The 16,624-nt window shown below is 34.8% G+C and overlaps 1 protein-coding gene across 5 annotated transcripts in view; it reads left to right on the forward strand.

Moving 5' to 3' along the window:
- FMN1 (formin 1) overlaps nucleotides 1–8,808 on the forward strand; it is a 195,357-nt gene extending 186,549 nt beyond the window's left edge. For all 5 annotated transcript variants that reach the window (XM_009689950.2, XM_009689952.2, XM_009689953.2 and 2 more), the window contains 2 exons: nucleotides 989–1,073; nucleotides 1,979–8,808. In XM_009689950.2, coding sequence (XP_009688245.1) covers nucleotides 989–1,073; nucleotides 1,979–2,023 — 130 coding nt within the window. In that variant the 3' untranslated portion in view covers nucleotides 2,024–8,808. The remainder of the gene's footprint in view (nucleotides 1–988; nucleotides 1,074–1,978) is intronic.
- Nucleotides 8,809–16,624: the final 7,816 nt, after the last annotated feature.

Consider the following 16,624-nt stretch of genomic DNA (forward strand, 5'->3'; position numbering starts at 1 on the left):
TAAAGGTACTGATAGCTGGACAGATCCCATCTTAGGAGTGTCAAGAATTTTCCTTCCTTTTTATCACTGTTTGGGACATAATTTCCCCTGCTCTCTCTTCTGTATATAGGAGAAGAGAGCAAAGTCCTTATCTGCTAAACTCTGTTCTCCTTTTCCTTCTGATTGAACTTCTGATTGGGTTCTCAATGTTAAGTCCCAAATGAAACAAGGATTCTGCCTGCAAGACCCTACGAGTAAAAGGCAAGAATAGAGAATCAGATCAATTTTCTTCTTTCCCTTTATCTCAATAGTACTTTTAGTAGATTGGCCTTTAGCTGCCTGCAAGGCTGTTTCAAAAGTCCCTAGACAAGAACGTCTTCTAATTCACCTTTCCTCCAATCCCCACATCACTTGGTTGGTCAATCAATTCCATCTAAAGCAATGGAGAAAGCATTAAAGAAAACCTGACATTTCAAGATTTTCAGAGGAACTGGAATATGTAACCTAGCAAATGGTCAATATGATGTCCAGAAAAATACTAATTAGACATAATGAAAGATAGTATGGTGTAATCAAATCAACATAAGATATACTAAAATAGTCTATTCTGCATATAGAAGAGATCTAGCCAGCTAGATTTTGATTTTTTAAGAGGAGTGTCCTCTTACTTTCACACTGCGGCTGTTTTGACTTCATTTCAGATAAATTCTATAAATTATATATTGCATAGAGAACAATATGGGAGAAACCATTTGCCTCCTGAGATTTTCAGTGAGCAAGACAGACTGTCCTTTTGCTTTTGATTTTCACCTTGGTCATAAAAGTATTCTGGCCTGCTTTTAATACATTATTAAGTGCCTTTGAGTAGTAATTAGCAGTTTCTTGAGCTAATGTGCCTAAAGAAGGCAGTGGAAGTGGTTCTTGCAGGTAGAGGTGTGTACTAATCAGAGGTAGAAGAATTTCAGTTTCTTTGAATCTAATGAAGTCATCTCTGTATATTTTGTTTCAGAATTAAAGTGGCTCAGCAATCAGTAAGCAAGTTAACTGCAGAGAAGAAAGTTGAAACGAAGAAAATCAATCCTACAGCCAGCCTGGTATGATGTATTTCTCAGCATGACATTCAGAATATTATTTGTTACAGTATTCTTGTCATTCAGAATTATGATGTTTTTTCATTCTTGTTGAACTGTGATGTAGTATGCTTAGTCTGTTTGAATGTAGCAGATTAATATTCTTCCCAAGGAAAAATCTTTACACTTATGCCTGTAGTAGTTCAACAATTAAGTATAAAACTTAGTTTAGCTGTAGCTAAGCATGGCTCTGCTAATTTAGATATCAAGATATGACAAGAACTGCTTTTCTGGTTTCTTCCCCCACCACTAAAATCTCCTGTATTTTTTTTCATGCTGTTTAGTGTATTGGGGCTCACTGTATAAATTTGTCCAATGTCCAAGCCTTTTGTTTTCTTCAAACCCTTACAAAAATTGTTTGCTCTGGTGAATAATGGCAGAAGGGATTAAATTCCCCTTTTATTCCATGCTCTTCCCCATTTTTTTTTGATAGGACACAAAAAGAGGACTAATAATTTACACTGCATTCCCTTTGGGTGGAGATCAAAACCTTTTATTGTCTGTGTGCAGGATACATAAGTTATAGTAGCATCTCACACTATAGGAACAAGAGACCAAGGGAAGGAGATGTACACGAAGGAATCAGTGTATTATTTCCATTCCTGGAAGAGCATATCAGTTGCAGGACAGGCAGCAGATAAATCTGTAGCGAAAGTAAACTCCATTTCTCTGTAATAAGTAATAAACTGGTTCTAAGCCTTCCTTAAGTGCTCCAGGAATTAATTTTTTTGACTTAAAGAAAACTCTAATCTGGTATGACTAGTTCCGTACTTCTCAGTATTCTAGACCACATGCTTCTGGCAGCTTGAGAGCAGATGGAAAATTAGAGAAAAGAATGATAATAAAACTCTTCTTTTCTTAAACAACAGAAAGAAAGACTACGTCAGAAGGAAGCCAGTGTGACCACCAACTGAAAGAAGACACATGAAAATAATGAGTGTGTGACTTAATACCTTGCATGATGCTTTATTATGCCCATTCCCCAGGGAGCACCTTATATTAGATGTTGAATTCTGCTTTGCTGATCTGTTCCAAGACAATCCACTAAAGATTTTTCAGTTCCTTCAGAGGGGTTTGTACATTCAGTAGAGAGAATTCTCTTAGAAGTTGTTTACATGCAAATTCTAAATGATTTTCTGTTACTCTTCCTTACATTGCTTAAAATGTATCAATTTTTAATAGTTATTTGAAGTACTCTATGCATAATGCTTTAATATGGAAGAGCTAATATCAGAATTTTAGATGCTGAGTTAAGTAATGACTAACAACCTGTAGATTATTTACAGAGGCTTTGTGTAGATGATAGGAAATATGCCATTCAGGTCACAAGAGACTATTACACCGTATATTTTGTTACTTCAGTAGTAACTGGGGTAAAATAGATTGATGCTAAGTAATTTTATAGTGTCTAAGTATTGGATGCATCTTTCTAAAACTGATTAAATGTAATAATAGATTTATTCTGTATTTTAATATAATTATTTTTATAGAAGCCTCAGCTTATGTCATACGTTGAAATGGAAACAATATTTTGCACTTGAAAGGAATAGCTTCAAATTCTGTAGTTGTATGAGTGAAGGCATAACTGATTCATTACTTTTATGGTTTTGGCCTAACATTTCCTACATTCTGAACTCCAAAAGAAAAATGATAAAAATATATATTTTTATTTCACTGTGTAGTGAAACTATCATCAACTCCATAAAATAATGTATTTATTAGTCATTTTTCACTGAACTGAAACACAATAATGTATCTCCCTAAAGTCATACATTCATCATTACATCTCGGGTTTTCAATTCTATTGACAGCTTTCTTTCAAACAGTGAATATCTCACTCTAAAACATATTTTGCAGCCCACTCTTGTCTCCCTGGATTTGTATGAATTAAGTGTCAGGGAAGAAATAAGAGACTCTTTCTGTCATCAGAGAACATTATAACCATTGCGTATAAAGTAATATTTAGATCCTGAAAAAACCTAGAGAATATCCACTGTTACATGAAGATTTTTACTGCATTTAAGGAGATGTCTTGCAGCAGGAATTAGTTTAAGGTGAAACAGAAAAGTGAGTTAAATACAAGTACAGTAATGGCCTATAAATGGGAACAACAAACTGGAGAAAACATACTTCTAATTGCTGTTAATAAGGAAGAAATTCCCTTTCTTTTGATAAGGGTATCTAATTTTTGTGAGCAATAGAGAAATTAGGTGAAGCAAAAAAGTACAAAAAGATAGCAGGGAGAAGGCATTAATCCTTTGCTTTAGTAGACAGAAAGAATATACATGAGAGAAACATTTTGGGTTATCTGCATAGCAAATTAGAGAATCTGCGATGAAACGTAGGGTAAAGTCAGCACTAGAAATGTATGCTTACTAAAGAAAACAGCAGTTATGGAGACCCCATTCATGAATGTAACTTGAAGATTTCATATATTGCAGGTTTTTAAAATAATTATGTCTGTCATTCCTGCATAAATAAAAATAAGGGAATCAAATTTGCCCTGTATGTTTTGGAATTTCTAGCTGCTACAGAAACTCTTGAGATTTGTAGGTATAATTCATGTGAAAGCAGTCAATAGTAGACCAGCAAAGATAAACTAATTTGTAGTTTAATATTGTTTTTTGTTATTAGTGAGGACATTTGTGGGGAAAAAAAGTTTGCTAGGTATTCCCATTGAAGAAAAGTAAATTCCAAAGATCTAAGTTTTCAGTCTTCCACCAAATAGGTAAAATACATTTATTTCCGATATTATTAGTGATAAACAGGAGCAATAATGCTTATGCAAGCCAAAGAATAACAGTAAGCAAGACAGTTCTGATGAGTCTTTGAGTACAGCTTTGATATGGTTTTCTACCTAGCATGAAGATGGTGTTTGTTGCCATTTGAGTTGACTGGGAATTTTTCAGTGAACTGTTTTTACTTGAAAAATCAATCAACAAGACTAGTAGTGTTTGTGAGAAAGGATTGGTCTTGAAAATTCTCATTGGAAGTATATTATGTAAAAAAGGCTTTAAAATTTTGGTGTATCCCGTTTCAGAATTTCTTAATATGAAGTTTCATTTTTCAGTTCCAATAGACTTTTCATTTAGAAATGTTGAATAATGTATACAAAAAGGGATTAAAATTAAAATTATTGATGTAAAGCATTGATTGATCAGACTTATAATTCTTTTCCGAACTATCAGTTTTCAGTTTTGAGAACTTAGTATATTTTTCAGCAGTCTCAGAAAATCAGATGACAGCCTAGAGACATTATTTTCATTGTAACACACAAGTTAGTTCTGTGAGTACACAATAGATGTAACTTTTTTTTTTTAACTCTATCATTATTGTCAAGCTTTTCAAAGCTTTTTGTAAAGCAAAGCATTGTTTAAAAAGTATATTACACAGGAAGTACTTACTGCCCAGGAAAGTGGTATACATTGCTGATTTATAAAATGTATTATTAGGAAAAAAAATCAATATAGAAGCATAAGTCTTAATAATCTGTGAAGCACTCTTTAACTTATTTACAGTATTGTCACTTACTGATTTTAAAATGAAGCATCTTTTAGCACCTTGGAGATATTTAACAGTATGAATTATATTTTCGTGATGTTTTTATTAGTCTATGAAAATTATCCAGGTGATTTGCCTTGACTAGCCCATGGAAACGTTTTATACTGTGTGATTTATTGTAGAGTTATCAATTTATCAGTTGAATAACGTTGTATTTATTTATTTAAATTAGAATCTTTTTGCACCAAAACAGAAACTGTATGGTCTTCAGTTTCTGTACCTATGGAAAATTAAAGTACCATGACTGGAATGTTCAGAAACCAGACAGAAAAATAACAGAACATTTTAAGCAATTTTTTGAAGGATAAAGTTTACTTAGGATTTCAGCCTTTCTGAATTGCTGAGGATATCTCCTCCAACCAAGTTTGAATATCTAGGATATCTCTGATCAGTCTAGCTAAAAGTCTTACATGGAACGTGCAAGAAATGTTTTGTTGTCTATTTGCTGCACAGTGTGCTTATTGTCTTGATTTTGCAGTAAATCAATAGCAATTTTTTTCTTATCCTTAAATATCTTTCCTAGTGGATGAATACTGAGAACAGTGAAAGAGACTCTATATTTACTCAGTAATATCATTTCTTCTTTGCTTTAGGTCAATATCTTAGAAATGAATGCCTTAATCTTGTGTGGGTGAGGAATTGCAGAAATACCCAAACAAGTTAGAAATATTCATCTCATTACATCATTGCTGTGTTTTTGAAAGTCTAACTCCATAATCTGTGTTTTAGGTACCAGTCTAAGCTTATAATTTTAGAAGATCACATCCACCTTTGTTTTTATTCATTCTTGGCCTTGTCTGGATCTTGTTCAATTTTGTTATGGATCTCAGTTTTTTGTTCCTTTTTTTTCACTTCTTTGGAATTCATTAGTGCCTGTTAGTGGGTTTCAGGATTTGCAGTCTGGAAAGTTCTCTTTGGCGTTCTTCTTTTGAAGATAAGCCTACCTATTTGCATATAAATGTAAGGAAAATAAATAATAAGGAAAAGGAAAAGGTAGCTTGATTATAGTGAATAAGTTGCTTCAAAGAAAGAAAATATTAGGAACTAAATGGCTCCTTGAGCCAGCAAGGAAAAATACCACACAAAAAAGTCTGAAAATTAAAACCAGACAAATTAAAAATAAGAATAAATTCCAAACTATTAGTAATGATGTTGGTTAACCACTGGAAGATGTTCACAAAGGTAGTTGTGGATTTCCCAGTTGTGATGCTTTCAAATCAGGATAGAAGAGCTTTCTGAAAGGTTTGTGTCTAATACAGCTTATTGGACTCAGTTGAGATGTACCTAAATGGCATTCTATATCCTCTGACTTACCAGTTCACATGATCCCTCCAGGCATGAAAATCTGAAAGTATGTCATTTTAGATCAGTTTCTATAAAGCTCTAAAAAACTCTAATAAAATAATGATTGCTGAAAAATTCTTATCCAAGCAAGATGAGCATTTTGTTGTGATTTTAAATTTAAAATGTCACAAATAGTGTGGTGTAGAACATAATGCAAGAAATTATTCTGAAATGTTAAACGTAAATGTATTTGTATTTCAAATTATTAATTGATTAATATCTGTCTATTGCATCTTGTGCTACAACATGCCGAATTTATATGCTGAAGAATACGACGCTGTTTTGGAGACCCCCAAGCTAGCTCTGAGAAAACTGGCATGTCAGATTTCACAATGTGATTCTACACAGAAACCTGGTTTCCTAGCATCGATTGAAGATTTTGAGCATATGCCAAGTCATTTACCATGGCTATGGCTAATGTGAAGCAAAATTTATTGAATGGTTTGTCCTGTTGGTGAATTGTTAGATATGGCCTGCTAATATCATAACCAGACTTTTGCACCGCACAATAGGGTTTGAACTGTGACAATTTTGTACAATTATATCAGAGATCTGAAGTTCAAAACATGCAAGCAAAATTGATAGAGCTGTTCAAAAGTAATTATTTTTGCAATTTTTGTTCAAAATGCTTGAATGACCAATATTTATTTTCTCTCTTTTTTTTCTTTTGCAGTTTTTTTTAATTTTCAAAAATCTGCTTCTTGGAAACATTACTAAAATTATTAGTTTTTTTCACTTAGTGAAAATGTGGTACACATATACTGTGTAGCATTTTCAATTTTTGAGGGGAAAACAGCACTGGAGAAAATTGTACATTTTTGCTATAAAAAGATGTCTCTAGAGTGTCTAATGAACCATTTTAAACTAGTTTTATGAAAAGCTTTTTCCATAAAAAATGATCTCACATATTTTTAACTAGCTTTAAAAATGCTTGTCTGCTACGGGGGTCTTGTATACTGTCCTGTTTACTCTTACCACATAGGTTTGTCTAGACCTGCTTCCAAAAGTGTGTGCATTCTTGGAATGTAATAAAAAGCTACCTGCCATGTAAAAACAAGCCAACACAGGGAAAGGAAAAGGTTTCTTTACTGCTCCGAAACATCGGTACTACTGTTCTCACCTTAGGTCTAGATACAGGTTGCGTTGCAACACCTCAGTCGTCCTGTGATTTTTGAGAAGGAATTATTTCCACCACTAAGCTCTGCTTAGTGCCCTGCGGAAGGTCCAGTTATGCAAGCTTTGTTCAAGGTGGATGAATTTCACCCTACAAGGTAAATATTGGAGCTCTGGAAGTTTTTGGAGACGCAAGGACAAGGCTGTTTGCATGGAATCTTTGCCATTAGCCATTGATTCCTTACAGCATGGTTTCTGTGGTGTTACACTGCACTTGGATTCCCTGGGCCACAGTTGCCCCAGGGACTCTTGGAATGGAGACTTTGGAAAATACAGTCAGGACTGTACGTTGTCAAAGAGGGAAGAGAAGTTATATCATAAGTTATATCTCCAGATTAAAGTACCAACTAGCAGAATCTTTTGAAATAGCAGAAATACTGCATAGTAATTGTTTGTACCTTTTAATTAGACTCTGTATATTTCAGAAATTCTGCATTCTTATAGCAACTGCATTCTGTGCCTATGTTTTTATTGCTCATAGGATAATTTAATCTGAACAGGAGCCTTTATATTTTCATACAGTTTTACTGTGCTGTGTTCACTGAAAAGCTGACTACAATGAAAACTGTTAAAAGAAAGATCCATTAACAAGGTGCAGACAGGCCATTGCATTTCAAGTTTCCCAGTAGTGCCCTGCCAGTAACCCTAGTATTTTCATTGAGGTAAGAAGTAATTTAGCTGCTACAACATCTGGGTTCTGAGCCTTGTGTAATCATAAACTAGTAGTTGTAGTTTAGGGCCAGATTCTGTCATTACTGGTAGCTAGTGTCTTCACTGCAGTTACAAGTTAGCTGGGGCAGAATATAATCCTGAAGATGGGGAGTTTTGTGTTCTCATACCCATTAAACTGTCATTTATTTGAGAAACAAAGATTCCTGAAGCGTACTGACACAGTTTGAGATTCATGTAGCGTATTCGCTCTGACATACAGCATCCTTACAGGTTAAGCTCAAGGGACTTTAAAAGATTTGTTCAAGAAAGAGGAACTGTAGTGCCTGTGCACTGATTGATGGTGTTAATTAAATGTTCTTAGGAATCTGCAACAAGATGATTTTTGTCAGTCTTTTTTGTGAAATGTGAATTGCTCATTAGAAGAATTCCAATAATACGTTCTCTCCCTGGCTTCTCCCAGATAGATCAAGCATATAGTACTGTTTTTTTTTTTATCTTCTCCTTTGACATGCTGTAAATATATTCCATTATACTTGGACAAAGACTTGTCATAAGTAACTATCCGCAGATAGCATGTTGTAGAAACTGCAGTAACTATGTAGAGATCACAGGAGACAGTGCCATCTCCTGTTGTCTGGAACATCCACAGTCAGCGAATAAATACAAATATTTTATAGTACATACTGCTTATTTTTCAGTCAGTTGTAAAATCGTTTAATGAATGTATTGATGTTATTCACTAAAAACTGGATAAAGGCCATATTCTTCGTCTTATACTTCCTGTACTTTTTGCTTCTGTATTAGTGTATGTTTTTGTGACCTAGATATTTTCTAGGTTTTAGGGGGAAAGATACCATTTGATGATGAATCAAAATGGAACAGGATCACAGTTCTGTATTTCTTTTATATCTGACAGAAGGCTGAAGGAATAAAACTCGTTTTTTCATTCTTTGTGGGAAAAAAGTACTTTTTCTGATTCCTTTATTCATTCCAGTCATTCACTTTATGTTACAGTCCAGTGTGTTTTAGAATGGCTGTGAAGAAATTAGAGGGTTCAGGTATGAATCTCCTGCCTTAAAGGTTCCCCATAATGTTCAAATTCAGCAAACTAGCATGAGGAGCTCCTGCCCTGTCATCATTTTTTCTCAGCAGTTCATAGAGTTCCCCACTGTCTTTCTTTTATCAACAATAAACGCACATACTTGCAAAACTGGTTGCTAAAGGTCAAAAAAGAAAAGCTCAACTACTGGGTGAGGAGAGGTCGTTTAGCTTCCAAGACACAATGAAGATTTACTCAGACTTTACTGAGCATGAGTTGAACTTCGCTAATTCACCTAAGCTGACCACAGCTCAGTTTCAAATAATTAGGCAACCAATACAATGTTACCATGCATTTCTCTTCCTTAGAATTTGAATAAAGAAAGGCTGTCTCTGTGAGAGACAGAACTTGAGCATTTAGTTATGTAATCGAGGCTTTGCTCTCTTTGAGACCAAAAATGTCTGTGATATGAGAATTATATCTTGTCAAAAGACATAAGAATCAAGTCTTCTGACATTATATTTTATACGTATTTTCCATGACCTATCTAGGCGCCAAGTAAAGAGACTCTGTAACATACCTGAAAGCTAAAAGGCTGGGAAAAAGTGCCTTGAAAGTGATATAAAAGTCACTATTTCTTCCTAAAGGATTTTCATTTTAAGAAGTCCTCACTTCCTGTTGAAGGGTTGGGGGTTTTTTTATTTGTTTTAAATAAGCGATTATATCACATAATCAAGCCAGCTTGTCTTGGACAAGCATCTAAAGAGGCTTGACTGTTAGGTAAAAGATTCAAACTCTGTGCATACTCAACAGGTCCTGCTGCTAGCTACTATAACCTGAACAGTACAGATTTATCTGCGTATAGCTTGAAAAAGAGAGAGACTCGAGAGGGAGATTGAACAGATTTTCAGGTGTCAAGGTCAGAGAAGACATGTCAATGAAATGAATTCTTGTCATATTGCACTGATTTTCAATTGTCACTGATTCCTGTTGCAAAGGAAGAGGAAGCTCATGAACTGTGAGATGGATATGGAGACTTGCTAAAAGTACTGTTTCCTTGTAGGAGCCCTCAGCAAAGCTGTGACTGCCCAGCCAAATTGGTACCCTGTAAAATGCCTCTTTCAAGTGTGAATAGCGAACATTCCTGAAGAACAAATACTTAAATTAAATTTCTTTGTTGCTAGGCTGAATGTATTTCTCCGGCTACAGTTGGCATATTTTTCAACACCAAAAAGAGTCATAATTCAAAAGGAAAAAAAAAGTCCTTGGAGCAGTTGAGTCCAACGAGCTGCTAAACAATGAACTTTATATTATTTCATTGGCAATGAAACGGGGAAGAGGGGGATTTGGGGTTTGATGTTGTGCAACTCTCAGTGGTGATGACTGACAGAACAGGTGGAGTATGAAATATCTTTTTTTCTGCTTCTTATTTATTTGTTATACTTTCACTATCCAACGTACCATCTGGCATAGGGGCAACGGGGAATTCGGGAGAAAAAAAGAATAATTCTCATGATAACTGGCAGTAAGTTGCCCATGGGAAACAGAATTATTGGTATAACTTTCCTAAATATATATTAATTATAATGACACTCCATTTTTCAGGTATATCAGCCTCAAGAACAAAAGCTGCCCTGTCCAAAAAAAATTGCAAGAGAGCCATATACATGTGGGAGTAGAATTAGTAAAATTTTAATATCATATGGGGCAACACAGGAAGGCTACATCTAGTTTTCAAAAGTAATTTAGGCACATTGGAACCATTCAGTAGGGCTTAGGCTTCTAAATGCCCAGATTGCTTTGAAAAGGTGATTTCAACTTGTACTTTTTGATTTTGAAAATGTACCCTGTCATTTTGTATACAATAACACTCAGCTATTACTCTCTGAAGTATAAAGCTAAAAGCTTAGCCATGTTCAAATGTTACAGGAAGGAAAAACTGAGAAAGATTATTTTGGGAGGAATGCGTTGGCCTCCAGAAAATGTTTTTAGTAGGATTCAGTATGATTTTCAACTTTTATTTAGATATTTTGAAAATGTTTTTTGTTTTCCTTTCCAATCATTTGAGTTGAATAGTTGTACTGTTGAACATTATTGTTGTTGGTACTCTTTCCTCTCTTCTCTCCATATGACTCAAAACCATCAAAATATGGGCCTCTTTGGCCGTTTGACTTTTCTTTGAAGATGTAGCAAAATGGCATATTCTTTAGAAGTGCTATTAATATTCTGTGTGTACCTAGCAAGTTTCACAGACTTAACAGGGCTTAGTCTCTCATGTCTGTATCAGGTTTGCTTGAATAAAATCAAAGTTTTGTCTAAATGTTACCACATACACTCAACAGTAATATATTTGCTGTCATTTGAATTGGGCTCAAGTTTGCACTCCTCATCCCACAAAATGTATGGCATAAATAATGGAATATTAGTATGATTTAGTATTTTATTTTCAGGAATCAAACTCCTTTGGGTAGTTCTTGACTAAATATGTTATAAATGTCCAAAAAGAATAAGCTAATTAGATGGAGATGCTTTTTCCCCCTTCACATTGTAATAATAATATATATTTTATATATATATGTGTGTGTGTGTGTGTGTGTGTGTGTGTGTGTGTTTCTACTGTATGTCTGAAAGTTTAATTTTCTCAAAAAACAAGATGTGCATATGATTAACTTTGTAAAAAGTAATGGAATGGAGTATTTATTTTTAAACTAAATTCTTATGGAGCCATTCTCTGTAAATAAAAACCTGTATTTTCCTCCTCAGTACTTTTGTTCATCTTATCAATTGTATTTTTGTATGTAAAATATATTGTTTAGATACTGTAGGTTTCTCTGCTTAGATAATTCTGTCTAGGTGACATGTTTTACTTACTCTGCTTCACTGATACAGCTAATATTCCAGTTCCAGTGTGCTTGTTAAAAAGAGTCTGTTCTGGAAAGCTGCAAAGAATTAAAATATGTGGCTTGCAAATATAAATTTGTTGAAGGTATTTTAATAAATGTTGATTTTGTTTGTGTCTCAAACAGTTTGCACACACTGCTGTGGATGTAGATTTCCTTTAGTTCTGATGCTACTTTTGGCAACCTATGACATTTCCAATTATATGATATTGAAAAACTCTTAAATGACTTTTAATAACCCATGACATAATATCAAATGAATAGATAAAATAGTATCTCAAAAGTATGTATCTTTCCTGTCTAATATTTGAGCTTCATTTTCTAAGGAAAAAAAATCTGTACATAACATTATCATTTTCTCTATATTTTAGTGTTAGTTGTGTTACCCTAGACTGAGAGACTGGGAAACATTACTGTGGACCATTAGGGATCTTTCTTGCATTTTCTGTAAAGTTGGAACAGAAAATGTTTACATGTTAAGTATAAAATAATAGCAACTGACCATTGAGGGAGTACAGAAACTGAAAGCATCTTGGTCAGCATGGTAGGCAACTGTCTGAAGACTGCTATATACGCTGAACAGCATCAAGTTTTTTGTTGGCATCACAGAAATTTAAAATAGAATTTGATTCTTTTGTAGATGTTTCTGAGAATAGCATTAGTATGCTTGTTTGAAAATTGTTATCCTTAGCCAATCAGAGGTTGGAATCATCTCTAAATAGAGAGGAAGAAATGATTAGCAAGGCAAAGATAAGCTATGAAGAACCTTGAAAATCATGACAATCTACTCAAAAGAGGGTGTCAGTGGAGATACTGAACACATCTACAGTTACATGATCAAAACAATGCCTTGGGAAATTGCCTTTACAACAGCATTCTAAGCCGGGCAAAATTGCCTTTCTCATTGCAGAAGAGAATATCGTATTAATTAAGACTGGAATGGACAAGAGCCTGAACAAGGATTTCAGCTATGTAAATAGGTAGGAGATGTCAAATAGAAATAATAGCCAAGATTTAGACATTAACTAGAAGTGAAGAACTGTTTACAATCACTTTTCTGTAGAAGAGAAAGGTAGAGATAGCTATTGGGAAGACACGATGCATACTTAAATGCCACAACAATGAGCATGCTTGTTTGAAATGCCTAGATGGTCACGGAACTATTAACGCATATGTAAAGAGTTAGGTCATCCTAACTAAAATGACCTAAGCCAGAGTAATCTATTTTAGAGAGACACTTGCTCTCTTGGTCATTCTCTTATTATTTATTGCTTATTTTTTCTAACACAATGAAGTGGTATACTACTAAGCAGATGGATGTGACAAGCTTTTTTTGCTTGGAATCCTACTGATATTAATGAGTGCTTTGCCAAGAAATCAATGACAGGACTGCTGATCTACATGACCAGTAGTTCAGAACGCCGATCTAGTGCTCAGCCAGCACCTAAATTTGGCCCTCCAGCCTAAAAGTAATGCCGGAGTCCTAAAATTCTTGAATTGGCCTTATGCCTCATGGAATCCAGGAATCTTTCAGCACATCACACGATCTAGCCAAACAGCAGTATTTGCTGTAGTGCTGAGCCAGTTATCCTGAAGGTGAAATATGCAGGGAAGCAAATACATCAGACGAAGTGAATTTGCAAGAATAAACCTACATAATAACACCCAGGTTGAACAGAAGTCCCCTGACCCTAAAGTTCTAAAATAAAGGCTACTGTTTCAAATGTTCAAAGCTCTCATCTGATATAAACCTTGTTTTATATGCTCTAGAAATCTTCATTGTTTAATTGTTTGTATATTTCAGCTCTAGCATTACTGAAAAGTGATATTTCTTAACTACAGATTGAATTTCTGTTGCACTACTGTTAAATACTGTAATACCAATTGTCTGCTTCTAGTTAATAGGCAGATGAGATTTATACAATTCAATTGTATAAATGTAGACCTGTAAATATTACAACCATTTATCTATGGGGGTTAAAATTGTAGATAAAACCATGCACCTCTTTGTAACTTATTTTTATTATATATGTGCATGTGAATATAGTTAGAAATAAATAAATAGGTATATTATATATATCTTATACAAGCTATACTTACATACTATTTATATGACAAAAGAAATTAACCTACAGGGATCTAGAATATACAGTAAAAATTTCATACACCCATTATTTCAAGAAAGGATAGTTGGAACAAAATAAATATTATATTAATAATTGGAATACTGTAGTGGTTATTGAAATAATTTAAAAGTAAATGAACTGATGACAGTGGCATTTGAGGTTTACTTCTGAGACAACTGTAATCAAAGCAGACTGGTGAGTTCTATGTGCAGTTTTTTTTCATGAGGCACATCCCAAGGTGCTTTGCAAAATAATAAAATTAACAGTGCAAATATTGATAAATACACTAAGTCAAACAAAGCAATTGCTGGTCTTCAGAGTGCCAGTACTGAAAGTCAACAGACCAAGGGATTCCAGATGCAAAAAGTGCAAGCCACAAAGACAGCTAAATAGGATACGTGCCTTTCACTTCATGCTGTATTTTTGGGGAAGGTGAAAAAAAGTACATTCTATTTTGCAGGTCTTGGTTTTGCTTTTTCCATGACTGTTTCATTTGATTTTGTTTATTTGCTCTAGCTTTTTGCATCTTGCAAATGAACTGTGATATTTTCATAAATGTTCACATCTTTTCTGTAAGACAGTGAATGAAGAGGTGTATGGGCTTCAGAAGTTTCTTGTTTCCATTTAGGTTGTATGAGGTATTGGCTACTGCTGGAAGTAATGCTGTCAGTTGTTACATAGACAATTCCCGCACACTTAAGAAAAGTTAGGATTTTCAAGTTAGTACTTCCTGTGTATCTTTGACAAGATACGCTAAAGCTCTGCAGCCTACAGATTGCAGCTGAAGACAGGCTCAAAAGCAGAGAGTGGTGATTTAAGTTTTATAACTTACTGTTTCTGAGTGAAACTTCTTTAGGCATGCTGAGCCATCATGAAAACCTTGTGCAGCATCTTAAAAAGAGGGCAAGGAGTGGGTGGGGTATAATTTCTTCAATCTCAGTGTGTTACGCAACTTTTCTCTCCTTTCCTTTTTTGTGTTGTTTCCTGTTTGTAATTTTTTCAGTCTTCCTCTTTCTGCCTCCCTGTTTTAGTGTCTTCCTCTTTCTGCTACTTTCATGTACGTTTATCCAGCTTCCCCAGATGTCTGAGGTGTATGAATTCCCAATGCATTATTCCTCTTAGAGTCTGGAGTTCAGTAATTTTGATTTGAAAGATTTAATAAGCATCTTAGAATCTTAAAGGAAAGCACAATGTGAAAGGTATTCTCTGACTACAGAAATCAGTTCCTACTAGTAAATAAGAGGCAAGAGTTAGAGGGAGAGAGAGAGCGAGCGAGCGCGAGAGAAAGGATGTGTTTAGCCATGTGAACGTTCTTGTTTCCTGATTTACAGTGATTTACAGTCGTCATCAGCATCTCTCCTACAATGATCTTTTTTTATTTGCTTTATGATATACATTCCATAACTCCAAAATGATGATGCCGATCCAAGAAGGATTTCTGAGACTTCTTCATACACACACTTCTGAAATATGTCATCTTTATTGCTTATACAATAACATATTGTGGGCAATTATAACGATATCACGAAAATACATCTTCTTTCTACTCATTCCTCTCCATTTGATGATACTGCCACAGAAAGCAAATTATGGGACCATACACTGTGTCCTAACAATAGAAAAAGCACCTTAAGCTTTTAAAAGAAAGGCCCCATTTCTTCTGGTCTTAAGTATCTTCTAAAATATCAAACCAAATCCATCTGTGAGTCTATTGTGAAACAATTACATTAAGAAAAATGTGAAGGGAAATCAAGAGTCCTCAGAAACTGAGAGAAGAGTTAAGATTCTTAAAAACAGAACAACTTGCATGTGAATATGAAGATCCTATTCAAAGCTAGACAGAAAATTTGGATTTTTTCCAAAAGCAAGATTAAAGTGGGTTCAAAATAAACTTGCATCACACAGTGATTCTAGTTTGTCTTTTCTTTTAAGCAGCGCTGAACAGCTGAGAATCATTCACCTTACTTTAGCACACATTTTTTTGAAAGAAAAAGGGCAGAGGCAATATTAATTTTTAAGCAATGTGAGCACAAGAAATCTGATGCCAAACTGCCCTTTTTGCTCCTGGGATTGTGCTGAGCTAATTCCCAAGGCATTCTTCTGAAAATGTATCCTTTGGATTAAAAAAAGAGGCAAAAAAACACCCTCTTGGATCCTACTGTTTTAGTTTTCCCTGTGTGCATCTTCTGGTTTGATTTAGGAATGTACTGCTTGGTTCCCATGTGGATTGTTGTTGTAGTATTTATTTTGGAAGGAAAAGTGAGTATATGGTTCACGCCTTAACCTTGTCAAGCTTCCCCCTTACCAGCTTGAACTGACACCATAGAAATTCTGAAAGGAAAGGCCACAGCCAAAATTAATCATAAACATTAACCATAAAATATTACTCTTGACCTTACCAAGGGGCAGACCTCTAGGAATAACATCCTGCTCCTTAAGAAAATAACATCCCTCTCCAACTGAGAGGAGCAGACGGTCTCGTCGATGCGTGACGGACGTGCTGACCTGTGCCTCAGGGAGTAACATCCGATTTCAACTCAGAGGGTAATAAGCACTCCAGGCCTTACATTATGGAAGTTCTTCCCCCAACACAGCCCTATACATAAGCGTTGGCAGCTTCCGCCTTATGCATAGAACAAGTCTTATCCAAGACTGTGCTATAAGGTTAGCTTTTTATGCAAGGCCAAACAGAATGAGGCT

This window comes from Struthio camelus, chromosome 5 (assembly GCF_040807025.1).
Source record: "Struthio camelus isolate bStrCam1 chromosome 5, bStrCam1.hap1, whole genome shotgun sequence".
NCBI lineage: Eukaryota > Metazoa > Chordata > Aves > Struthioniformes > Struthionidae > Struthio > Struthio camelus.